This window comes from Hydractinia symbiolongicarpus, chromosome 11 (assembly GCF_029227915.1).
Source record: "Hydractinia symbiolongicarpus strain clone_291-10 chromosome 11, HSymV2.1, whole genome shotgun sequence".
In the NCBI taxonomy this organism is placed as follows: Eukaryota; Metazoa; Cnidaria; class Hydrozoa; order Anthoathecata; family Hydractiniidae; genus Hydractinia; species Hydractinia symbiolongicarpus.
This window is the reverse complement of record NC_079885.1, coordinates 22,842,347-22,855,911: the sequence shown is the minus strand read 5'-3', so window position 1 is coordinate 22,855,911 and position 13,565 is coordinate 22,842,347. Positions and strand designations below refer to the sequence as shown.

Here is a 13,565-nt window from a genome sequence, read left to right as displayed (position 1 = left end):
GAGGTGCACCTACTCTGTTCCACAACGCAAAACAAATGCCTATTTCGTTTTTTAATTGCTAATTAAAACATTTTAATTAGTCTAATAATCTTTTATTAGTTGTTAGAACCTTTTTATGACCTTACAATTTTTTGTAGATCGTCTCCAAATAAAAACAACGTTATTGCATTCTTTTCTAATATGTCTACTTATTTTGTCCATTAAATTTAAGTGTCTGTGGAAAGTGCGTGTCATCCTTCTTTATGATGCAATGTAGCAATCTCGTTCCCAGGGCTTCTTTTTCTCCTTCTGATATGTGGCTGGCGCGAAAGAAGTAGCTCTGGGACTGGCCGGTCAAAATACCCACCTATAGTGGGTATTTTTGAAAGAGCCGTTTGTCTTGCTTGTCCAGATTTTACGGAAGGAATATAGGAAGGTAACTGAGCATAAAAACAAGCATATGGCGAGTAAAAATTTAGTTAGCTGGCTAACAAGATGGAAAATATAATACAACTTTTTTCCAAACTTCGACTTGCTCTAGAGAAAGGTTTTGACCCAAATTTTGTGTTAAAGCCCAAACAAATCATTTGCTTTGAACAACTAATTAATGGAAACGATACTCTTGCGGTTTTGCCTACTGGATATGGGAAATCCATTTTGTACCAGTTACTTCCTTTTGTAATGCCTTTACAGAAGAAAAGAAACATAGTGATTGTTGTTAGCCCTCTCAACGCTATCATTGAGGATCAACAAAAAATTTTGAGCCAAAGAGGTGTAGAAGTTGCTACACTTACTTATGAAAGGGAAGAATGTACAGAAGATCTTTTTGCACATTTGAATACGGAAGATCCTGTCGAACCAAATTTCAAAGTTTCACATGAAATAAAAAATGGAGATATTGATTTTTTATTTGGACATCCAGAAGCATTTTTGTCACACACAGGAAGAAATTTACTAAAATCAAAAATTTATCAGGATAATGTTGTTGCATGTGTAGTAGACGAGGCACATTGTGTGGAATTGTGGTAAGTAAATTTTATATATAGCTAGCTACAAAATGTACAAAAACTATCAGCTAAAAATATAAATGTATATATATACTCTTTTTGTTACTATGTATATACTATAATTTACATATTTAGGTATATATATATATTATGTTTTTATATCGTTTCAGGGGACTGGAATTTAGAAAAAGCTTTCAAGATTTGGTTGTCTTAAACACCATCTTTCAAGATCGCCCTATGCTTGCATTAACCGCAACTGCGGGAGATAAAATGATTTCCAAAATTATAAAAGACTTATCTCTACAGAACTGCAAAATTGTAAAAGCCTCACCAAATCGTAGAAATGTGTTTCTAAGTGTAAAAAAACGACTTCCAAACAACTATGGTGTAAAAAGTTATGAACAAATTCTATTACCAATAGCAACAGAATTAAACGAAACAAGACAAGATTACCCTATCACAATTATATATATGGGTTTAAAATATTGTGGATATGCATATAAACTTTTTGACATGGTTATTGAAAATCCCTTCTGTGAAAACGAGATAACTCCAAGAGCTTAAATTGTATGCTCAATTTCATGCATCAACCACTTCGTGTATGAAAGAAGATATTTTGGAAGAATTGAAATCCTTAAACTCTCGAATAAGGGTAGTATTTGCAACCACTGCTTTTGGTATGGGTGTTAATGTACCTCAGGTTACTAACATTATTCATATTTCTCCCCCATCAAAACTGGAAAGTTACATACAAGAAATTGGACGTGCAGGGAGAAATGGTGCACAATCAAATGCCATATTGTACTACAACAACTCTGACATCAGTAAAAATAATTTAAAAATGGATGAATCAATTAAAAAATATTGTCAAGAGACTGATTGTCTCAGAAAATCATTGCTCAAATACTTCAGTTTTAAATGCGAAACACAAGACAATTGTTGTGAAAACTGTAATCCTACGACAACTGAAGATTTTTTTCCTGTTCATCATATACAAATGTCAGATATTGATAGAGAATCAATACGTTTAGAGCTAGAAATGATTAATGTTGAAAAGGAAGAAGACTCTCATTTATTAACATTTGAGTTTAATTTGACACATGATGTTATTGGAAAAATTTCCAACAATTTTCATTTAATAACTTGTGAACGTGATTTATTGCATAAATTTGATGTTTGGGATGAAAGGTATTCGACAAAAATTTTTGATGTCATCAGAAAATATTTGAATCTATAAGTATATAAATAATATATATAGTTTTTATTTCTTCTTTTATTTTGTTGAAAACATTTTTTATTGGTAAGGTTGGACCATTAGAATTTTTGTGAAGCAGATTGTGTATATATATACTCTAGATAGCTAGTTTGATTATGCAACAAATTTATAATCAAATAAGATTTTTGATGGGGTCAAACAACATTTATCTGTAAAGATATTTTAGACATCCTATATCAGCAATATTTTTTAAAGTCCAGCTTGCAATAAAAAGTTTATGTTTTTATGCGTATTCACATTCTAATAATGTATATATATATAACACATTGTGTGTAAGAATATTTTACTGATAAATACCTATTTCATTTTTATGATTATCAAGCCATTTATGAAAGTCACTCACATTTAAATAGCGTAGTGGATTACTCTTTATATTGCAAAAGCTTGCATGAAATCTATCAGGTATCGAATCGAAGGGTTTTACTCTCAGCAATTCTTCAATTATTTCGATCTCATCATTTTTACTATTAGCAGTTGCATGTTGAACAGATTTTGCATGTTTCTCCAGTTCTTTATCGTAATTTTCAGTTATTTCTTTAATCCCACTTGTTGCTTTGCATATTTTACTAATAGAACTAAAGGTTTTGTTTGGTCCCATATGATGTACAATATTTTTACTGATTTTATTTGTTATTTCCTGTGCTAAATCTTCTTCAATATTTTGACCAGGACCGCCTCTCCAATTTACAAAATAACTCCACTTTTGTTGTTCAGCAAGCCTTGGTGTTAATAAGCTTTCCACTTGAGCTATTGATACAAACATTTCGAGTGCATACTTGCTGTAAAAACTCAGTGATTTGAAGATTGATAGCAACAGCTTTTGATTAACAAGGTTACAATCACCATCCCCTTCTTTTGCAGTATCATTCATCTGCAACACCAAAACTGTTGATGCATGGTTACATGATGAGAATATATAGCTAGTCTAGCTCTAGTTTTTTCACTACCTGAGTTTTTCTTACTAGCTATAACCTTTCCTTTTAAGAACACATAAGATCATGATTAACTTTTTGTCAGATTTAAAGCCAGCTGTAGGGTATAAACAGGTGTAAAAAAGCATAGAAAAAAAGTGTGAAAAAAATTTAGCTAAACAAAAGGTGAGAAAAACCTATTTAAAAGTACCTTGCATTATATCTTTTTACAGGTATCTTTTCAACATGGTCGTAAGCATTACCAAAATAATATTTTTTTAAATTTTATTCTTTATGTAATAAAAATCTTCAAACTTCAACCATTAACAAACAGCAACATAACAAATTCCGCACATCATCTTCCGCCATTTTAAATTAACTCACGGCCGTTACGTTCTCGCCTTGAAGCAACTCGTCTTAAAACTCGCGTAATTGAAGAGCCAATGAAATTCAAACTTTAACCAGCCAGTCCCAGAGCTACTTCTTTCGCGCCAGCTCGCATATCAGAAAGGGAAAAAGAAGCTCTGGGGACGAGATTGGCAATGTAGGAATTTTTATATTGGATTAACATTTATTAAAAATGTTACAAAACGATATTGGTTATCTTCAATCGCCATTTCTTCAAAAGAGGTTATCTGGCTTATAATACACTGCAACATTATTAACAAAACTAGCGGGTAACCTGTGGATTATCTACGGGAAAGAATTTGCTCGTCACAGCAAAGTCGATAAAACTATATCGCGGTTGTTATTTGTAGCTTTAAGATTCTGTGCGTAGTAAGCACCGTTACAAAGAGACACACGGACTACAGCTATTATTATAGACTAGTCGTTATCCCGTGGAAAAATCCACGGGTCGCCCGTCCTTTAAATTAACCCGTTGCAACAAAGTGGACAGAAATATATCGCATTTGGTATCGATGCGCATTTTAAAAATTTCGTGTTTCCGTTACGGGCACGGCTTTTGCGGACACACAAACAGACAGACGACGGCTATTATTAAAGAGAAAAGGCAAAAAGGTCTTAAATAGTAGGATTAACTAATTAACTGTAATAATAGGACTCACTAACTAATCTTGTAAAAATTAAACTAGTTAAAACGTGTCTTATAATAACAAAAAATTGTCAAATTGATTACGATCTAATAATATAGTGTATAATAGTGTTTTCCTAGCATGTGACTTTAAGAGTTACGTGATTAAATACTAATTAACTATTTGCAAAATTACCTAACTATTTACTTACTAACTAACTAACTATTTGCAAAATTAATAAAGAAAACCGTAGAAGTTGATTGTTATTAGAAAATTATAAAATTTAGCTTTTACTACCAAAAGAAATATGACTAGAATTACAAACTACATATATATAAATTAGAAACTGGTATATACAAGAGTTTTAATGCTGTTATATTTTACTCAATTAAATCACTAATTCCGAATAAATTCCATTCAGTTCAATATTTCACCAGTTTTGTGTTTAAAGGGTTAATCAGATTAAGCAGGCCCTAGTTAAGGCTGACCCGCTTTGTTGAGATATTTTCTGCTAAAGATTAGTAAATGAGAAACGTTATTTAGGAATTTTTCATTTTTGCGCAAGATTAAAAGTTATTTAATTTGAAAAAAGCATGTGTTTATGTTAAACTAGTCGATAAGGCCCGTGGAAAAATGAAAACAAGAACAATGGAAAGTAGGTTGATTCAGATGTTTTGATGACGTCAGCAACCTATCCACAAAAAAAAATAATTTAGAACCTTGTTTTCACGTTGCCTTTATTGTGCAGCTAGAGCTTAAAACACTGATCAAGAAAATGTATATGATCGTGTGGTTTTGATGACCGGTTAATGAGATAGGGTTTAAAAATTTTGCTGACGTCAGCAAAGTCCTTCCCAAAAGTACAAAAGATTTTCTTTACAATTTTATATATCTCGCATAGATCCCGAAACGGATTCGAGGACGCTGGCTTGAAAAACTTACACAAATTGGTCCCAGGTGACTCCTAGTTACCCACACGGTGAAGAATCAATGACGTCATCACTTCGTTTCCAAATTATTTGGCCTCAATGTTTTAAAGGCATTGTAATGGCTTTAGTAATCTTAATATGGTTTTCTTTGGCGTCAATATTATTTTAACATCAAAGTTTGGTAAATTACGGAACAAATTTATAGGTAATATTTTATGGACTTTATCAAAGAAAATGGTGAAGGATATAATCCACTTTTCAGAAGTCACACGCAGACACGGAAGCTCCGTATTATTGTAAGAGATGTAAGAAGTATTAAAGCATACTCTTTCTTTACCAAACAATTGATGTGGTATTGTACTCAAGATAAACATTTATTTTATAATTTCAATTTTATTGCAATATTTTTAGCGTGCTTTTGACAAAATAATCATGTATTTATTATAGCAATTTGAAGCAAAGTGTTGTTAGATGAAATGTAGTATTTTAGGGTCTCTTTAAAAGACTCTGCAAAATATAATTTTTTTCGGACCGCCTTACTGGAAGAATCGAACGTTACAATATTGGCATTGTAATGTTCGATTCTTTAAGTGTTAGAAGATCGTTTTGTTCTAAAAAGAAAAAAAAATACTGTAAAACAAACCATGAAGAAGTAATCTTAACATATTATTTGAATTAACGGGAGATCCCTCTTCAATTGTCACTTCTTAGCACACTTCACTTAAAAAGAGTTCCTTCATGCAAAATAGCGATGCAAAAAATACGTAAGGGTTTCACCATCTGAGGACCCATCGATTCTTCCACGGTCCAATTAGTTAACAATTAGCTCAATATCTTTTAATGCTAACAACATTCGCGTTTTAACACAACCACGTGCAGTATATTACAATTACTGTTACTGTATATAAGTATGTCATTAGGAAGACTGCGTTGTATAGACATTTATTTACAACCTGTTGTCGAAGTGATCAGATGACAATTTATTCAGGTCATCTCAAGTGTTCATCTAGCTAATAGCAATAAAGAATCCCTGTTTGATCACACTTTGAAATCAAAAATTGAAACTAAAAGTACACGTGAAATTGATCAAAAAGATTCACAATACTTGAAAATTAAAGTAAAGGCAAGTCCCTTGGAAAAGTTGACGATGGGAGTAAATAAAAGAAATCTACCGGCTAAAAAAACCTTAGAATAAATAACAAAGAAGACTGACTAGTTGAAACATTACATGCATTTGCTACCTGTAAATATATTTTGCGAATAGAGGAATTCAGCATCCTTTTACTCAGGTAATTACAACAGATTTTTGATTTGCATATCTTTATGAGTTTGTGTATTCCTTTCGTTGTACTTTATCAATTTATCTGACAAGAATAATCTTGTATGAAGTTAAGCCGACGTCATTTGCTGTGGAAGTTTGAAATTAATTATTAACGTCTTACATCCGGTTAAACAGGAAATTCTGCCACAAAATCGCTGAATAACTATCCTATGGCTACGTGAAAACAAACTAACTTAATTGACGGACAATCACATTATTGAGAACAGTTATTGTCATTTTTAAACCTACTGTACAAAATGTCTTATGAAATCGTCTAATTTACAAACATTCGTCTGAAAAAAACTGTAAAGAAAATAACTCTGTGCACACCTTTTGGATACTACCTGGTATTAAATTTCATATGAAAATGTTTTTTAAATAAATCAGTAACGCACGTTTTGGTTATTTCTTTTCGTGTAATGCAGTAAATAATTAAAATCAAAGAATTATTTCGGGTTCTTCTAAAGCTACTTAATGTTAGCGAACTTTACATGGACCATCAGCTATCAACTCTTAGAAAGACCAAAATAGATTGATGAATCGTGTAAAATTTAGCTAATTAACAAAGATTTTCAGGTTTACATATTGTTATATAGTCCGTTTAGAAAAAGTCGGCTTTCAGTGAATTCAGTTTTAGATGGTGTCCTGGCCGACTTTTTAAGAAAATAGGTAAAAAAACGATTGGTTGTAACTTCAAAATAGTTGATAATTACACTTGACTTTACAACTGTGGTGGATTAAGATAAGTTTACGCCAGACTGTTTTAGCAGACCTAGCAGAATGCAAAGTAATTATGGTACTTGTTAATCGCAAAAAATTTATCTAACATTTTTTAAAACTTGTGCAACCCGGACATGATCAAATAATGTTAATGTTGCAAATAATGTTAATGTTGTTTTCTATCGAGCTTTTTTTCACAAATGTTTTACTTTCGTTCACATATGATTCAAAGCATCATATCGATGCAGGAACTATTCTTGCACGGTAATTACTTTAGTTCTGTCTCCCAGTAGGTAATTACAACTAATTCGAGTGTTTTTCACGTCACTCTGTTAAGTGCTTTTGCAATAAAGTGATATCACATCCTGTAGACGTATGTATCCAATTAAGTTTATAATTAAAGTTATGGCAATCTAGGCACAAATGAACTTTTCCTCTCAGTTATCAGTTTGTGATTTAAAAGATACAAGGAAATAAAAGTTATACAAGACATGTGGTACAAACATTGCCTCAACAATGCATACTTTCCACCATATTGTTTCATGGGAATGATAAAAATAATTGAAAAATACACACTTGAAATAATTTCAAGCAGATGGTATACCACGCTCATTTTCAAAAGCTTATTTTATAGCTAAATAATTTCAACACTTTTATACCAATCTTTATGACTTACAACCTGTACAAGCGAAGTTATGAGGCTAACCCGTTTTTGCCCTATTTTGCAACATTTCATAATAAATTGTTGACTTCCCTTTTTTGCTGGACGTTTGCTGCAACTCACAATCAATGCAAAGCAAACAGTAAAAGACATACAAAGCATTACGGAAGCAATAAAGCAGTATTGTTTTACACTGTTAGCATGAAGTAACATAATTACTATGCAAAAGGTCCGAAATAAAGCTGATTAATTACCTACTGGCAGACAGAACTAAAGATTAAAATTACCGTGCAAGATTAGTTCCTGCATTGATATGAAGTTTTGACTCATATGTGAATGAAAGTAAATCATATAGATACTTAAGCATTGATTTCATATTTGCTCAACAGTGAATCAATAATGTTATCTTAGCGGCACTACAGGTAATCAGGGTGTTAGCACCAGTTACTCAGTTCTAACTTAGCCACAGCTCAGTACGGTTTAACGTGGTCTGTATAGAATATAAACGACATAAGTTCAGACTGAATTTTAATAGCTCAGCTTGTCGCAATACGGCTCATCTAATCGGCTTTCAAAATACTCTCTTGACAGAGTGTGATTAAAAATATAGAAAAGGAAAAAAATATTATAAATTTTATAGATAATAATAACCTTTTTTCTGGTTGAAACGTGTAAATTGTTAGTCTCAAATGTTTGAGATAACTTTATTTGAAATAAAAACTGACTTCTTTTTCTTTTTTTGATATTTATTCTTTTTTCTTCTTCTACTTTATCTCCAACTGACACAAAATATACTATCGACAAAAATAACAATTTCATACAGGATTGCAATGGAGCAATGCCCTATTTCCAAAACTAGTCGTTAACTAACAAAACATTCCACGGGTCTCTTCGGCATAATAAATTAATTTGCTGGGGGTTACGAAATAAAACTGCCAGAAACCATTCCAAACACAGCAAATAAGATTATTATTGTTACAGAGTACGCCAATCCTCCGTGTTCAGCTACACTTCAATAATTAACCATTTTCTCTTTTACATTTAACTCTTATCGAATGGCCTATATATATTTGTTTTTCCATTTTATGGTGTGGAAAAACTTCCATCTTTGTGCGGCTGTATCCGACTCTGGAAGGCCGAAAAAAGGTTATGTTTCCGTTGGCCTCTTTTCATGCCCTCAGTAACGACTCCAAAGGCTCCGAAGGGCCTTTAGACCAGCATTTCGTGAAAGATTTTAAATACATATTACTACTAAATACAGTCCTTACATGGAAGGCCTTAATTTTCTAAGAAGACAAACGCACAACTAGGCATCTTATTTTTATCCACGATTAGTTTGTACACAGTTTCACTCTCAACTGCTAAACTGAATTCTTAGAAGATCTTTCACAATCAAAACGGTTGGTATATAATAAGAGTCCAAATGCGAATATTGCCTAAAAAAAAACCCAAAGGATATCCCACCACTCAAAGTCATTTTGAACTCGAAGCTTTGAACCTGTAGCTACTTACTGAATAGGAAAACAAATAAACTGTTTGAATCTTCAAGGTGGAAGAATACCAGATTAAACCATCAAAATAATATCAAAATAAAAATTAACAAAATAAGTTATTATTACGGCAAAATAATCATACACCTTTCATTGGAATGTTAACTAAATTACTTATTACTGAATAAAAACTTGATTCGTTTAATAAAGCCATTTCTGGAAATCTAACCCAGGTATGCTATCGCATGATTTTCGAATAGTTGTTGATGTAGCAGCTTGTAGAGCATTTTCTTGAATTGATACAATTCCATTTAATGTGTTGCACAAAACTTTTGATAGTGTCATCTTCTTTATTTCAGCTTTTTGAGCAGTTGTAAAGACGCCTTCCCGTTCGTAGAAAAATCGATCACCATCTCTCAATCGTTCGAACTGAATTCTTTGAATACACTGAAATGTTGGACCCAGCATTTTTCCATTGGTACGTCTCTCTGCCATACCAGCTGCAAATATATCTATATCGTTTGGACTACTGTAAACTTCTTTCAGATTGTTGATTGTTCGATTCGGCATAATTCCTACCAAATCGTCAAAGGTGTTGACAGCTGGTAGATTACATACACTTCTCCAAGTCCCGTAAGTTGGCAATCCATGGTCTCGTCCTCTCTGAATATTTAGTGCAGTCAAATCTTCACGTCTAGTTTCTCCAACAGGAACAAATAATCGTCGAATAATACCAAAAGCAAAGGTTGCATCAACCCTTTGTGATTGATTTGCTAGTAACCCAAATGCTGTCGACTCTATTCCACGTTCGCGAATTGGTCGAGTATCAGAGAATGATGCTTGAAGTGAGATGTCATCAAATGCCTTTTCATAGGCATTGTTAAGTTGAGCCCATGCGTTCGGGATCAAACTGTGACCAAACCTAAATGCTGCAGTTGAAAAGACGTTTAATATACTAGGATCAACTGATGCATTGTACCCTTGATAAGGACTCAGATCGACAATATTCGGCAGAAATTCTTCGTAAACCATTCGTTGCCAAATAGCGATATTTATTTTTCTAGCTGTTTCAAACAGTAACTTTTCATTCCATACTCTTGCAATCTTCTTTAACTTTTTGGCCAGATAGTTGTGACTTCTGACAAAGATGGTATGCATCGTGTGTAAAGCAATATTTTCATCTCCTCTTTCGTCACCAACCAATGCACAGCCGCCAGGGTTGTTACATTCAGGGTCTGTTGCTGGAATTTTAACTGGGAGCAAATTGTCTGGTGTTACTCTCATCAAACCGGTTCCTAAAATTGACGTAAATACTTGTGTCATTGAAGAAGACCATTTAACTTATTTGCAATTATTACACAAGAGAAAATTCTAACTTACCATCCAACTGTCGTAAACTGTTGTGAATTTCCAAATCGTTACTGTAAACTTGTCCGAGATCAAGGTAAGAGGAGAGGACATTAATTTGTTGTCTTGTTGTTCGTGGTGAACCTGAGGGTTGACACACTGGAATCGACCGTGGAAACGACGTGCATGCACTGCCAGTTTTTGTCCTCAGTATAGGAAAGCATGGATACGTAAAGGCCTCAATAGATCCACATCTAAATCAGAATACACCCTTTTTTTACTAAAATAATTTATACTTGTGTAGATCGAGTTCAAGTTTTAGTTCTAACTAGTCGGTGGCCCATGAAAAATTTACGGGTTTGCTCGTTCTTTTTTAACCGCATAACGTGTGTCTCGCTACTTTCGGTACTATTTGGCGTGAGAGACGGACAGACGTATACGGGTATTATAATAGAGAATACACGTGAAGCTTACCCTGCTGAGACATCACAAGATGGATGCGTAGTTAGTCCGATATCGTGATCAAGTAACTGTCCAAATGCCATAAACATTGCTGATAAACCTCTCCTTGCTCTTTGTATGTTGCGACGTTGTACTCGAAACACTGCATCAGAACTTCACGAGCTGTTGGTACAACTGGAGTAGTTTGAGGAAATCCACGAGGTGTATCAAGTCCATCGGCATAGTTTGCAGCTAAAGAAACAAAAGTTACGTTGCTTTGATATAAAAAGTCGTGTATTTTTGTGCATTATAACTATGGTCTTGGTCTACTTACCTGCTAATCGAGCTAATGGTGTGTTGGCAGCTCCTAGTGTTACCTTCTCAAGGTTATTACAGGTACCATCAACTGTTCGGAATCCTTTCAACAATCTGAAGAAGTCACATGTCGGTTCTGGAACCACGGAAATACAGTTTGCAAATGTATCCCCAGGATTAAATGGAGTTTCTGAAAAAAAATTCTAATATTTACAACTCTAACCTCTAAAACCTTTAAAATAGTTAACGTAAAGAAAAAACACGAACTTACCTTGACAAAATACAGCATGGCAAATGAGCAACAGCAGTAAAGATGTCATCTTCGTCTTCTTAGTTTGTTCACTAAACCTATTAATTTCGTACAGTATTCCTTTGTTAGTGCTTTCAATTTGTTCTTCTTGTTAGAAGCCTGAAAGCTGTGTGAAGAAAACTAGTATCTGCTAGCAGTATTTATACTTTTTGTCTTTACCAAAGCAATTTTACCTGATTCCGCTTTCGTGAATTTGATGACGTTGGAGAAACATGAACTCGATGATTAAAATGCGTTGTCATTGTTTTAAATAGCAAAAATAAACTCCAGGATATATACTGCCCGCGGAAATCATACATTTTATGATACAGGAAGCATCGCTAATTTCTTTCCAAGCCAGACGGTTGTATACCGAACTCTGTCAATGAAGTGTCCTAAATTACTGTCATCGAGTACTACTATGATTTTTGTTTCGTTTCACAATTTTTCAATGTTTTAAAGAAACAGAGCTTTTTTATTTTGACGCAATGTTTATATAAAGGGATACAATGTCAGCCATTTCTATTTAAAAAATTTTAAACGCATGAAACTGTTTTTGTAATGTAATATTGCAAGATGCAAAAATATGTTGTAAATAATGTAACATAATTTGTTCTTGTTATGGCGGCCGGAAAAAAATTGTAAATCATGACTTTTTGTGACTTCCTATACTCGACCACAGAGCAGGATAGTCAAACACAAGAAAAAAAGTAAGTTAAAATGCTTAAAAATTAAGTGGCATAAAGTGAAAAACAATGACTATATACGAAACGAATCTCTTGCAGACACCAAAACTGCACGGGTAGCATAACAAAGGTAACAATCCGTACAAATTCCAATTATGTAACAAAACCGTAATCATATTTTTACATTCGTTTTGAAACAAACTAAATAAGACGCACTTCCTTATGCTTAATTATGTTCTGACTAAGTTGAATCTAAATAAAGTTGTTATCCCACACCGAATTAAAATTTCTGCTTACGTGTTTTGTTTTCTAAGAGAGCAATAAACACAATTTGAGAAGGATGACCTTCCTAAACAAAAATTTAGAAACACTAGTCCTTGATCTGTTGAGAAATCTATATTTGCACCCTTCATGTACATTCCGGTCCTCATTTTTTCGCCCGTCGTGCCCGTCCCAGACATCGCTGTTTTGTGCATCCATAAAATGATAACCACTTTGAATAGATTACAGGCTTTTATTATAGAAACTAGCTAGGTTTTGCTCAACAAACTCAAAATTTTTACCATTATTATTGGGGTCTGTGTTTATTAAAGGCTACTCATAACAGCATCATAAAAGATTACAGGAAAGATTTTTGCAGCGTATAATTAGAACAAAAAAAGCTTGATTCTTAGCTACCTGCTAAGTATCAAGAACGAGCCTGAATATAATGTAATAATATAAAAATAATAATAACTAGCCATGCTCCGCTGTCCTGTTGTCACAGAAAGCATCTACATTGATAAAAAAAACATGCTCATAACTTATTTGTACTGTGCGTGTATCTACTGGTTCGAATGTATTAAAGAGAACCTATATTATTTTAGTTCTTTTTTCTATTTTTTCTACCACTACACTAAAAATCAATTTCAGTACCTGGCGAGTAAGAAATGTGTACTTGAGCCATAAATCTAAGCCAAGAAAGTACAATCGCCTTGCCAAAGAAAGATTTTTAATTCCACGCTAAAACATCTTTAAAAATGGAAATTAGGTGTGAAAAAATGCGGGGCAAACTCGATATAAAAATTTTACTAATGCTGTAAAAGTACGAAAAGATTATTTGCAATTTTGTGATACAATATACCTACATATCTAAAATAGTCTAAAAGTGATTTGAATT

General features: G+C 33.2%; 2 protein-coding genes across 2 annotated transcripts; one reads left to right on the top strand and one right to left on the bottom strand.

Moving 5' to 3' along the window:
- Positions 1 to 285: 285 nt before the first annotated feature.
- LOC130614556 (uncharacterized) lies at positions 286 to 1,550 on the top strand. Its single transcript, XM_057435980.1, has 2 exons — positions 286 to 1,004; positions 1,157 to 1,550. The coding sequence occupies exons 1-2, from the start codon at positions 475 to 477 to the stop codon at positions 1,548 to 1,550; spliced, it is 924 nt and encodes a 307-aa protein (XP_057291963.1). The 5' UTR covers positions 286 to 474.
- A 6,564-nt stretch (positions 1,551 to 8,114) lies between these two features.
- Positions 8,115 to 12,827, bottom strand: LOC130614303 (lactoperoxidase-like). The gene is made up of 2 exons (XM_057435729.1): positions 11,150 to 12,827; positions 8,115 to 10,929 (listed from the first exon to the last, which is right to left on the bottom strand). Exon 2 carries the CDS (start codon positions 10,649 to 10,651, stop codon positions 9,530 to 9,532), a length of 1,122 nt encoding a protein of 373 aa, XP_057291712.1. The 5' UTR covers positions 10,652 to 10,929; positions 11,150 to 12,827; the 3' UTR covers positions 8,115 to 9,529.
- Between the last annotated feature and the right edge of the window lie 738 nt (positions 12,828 to 13,565).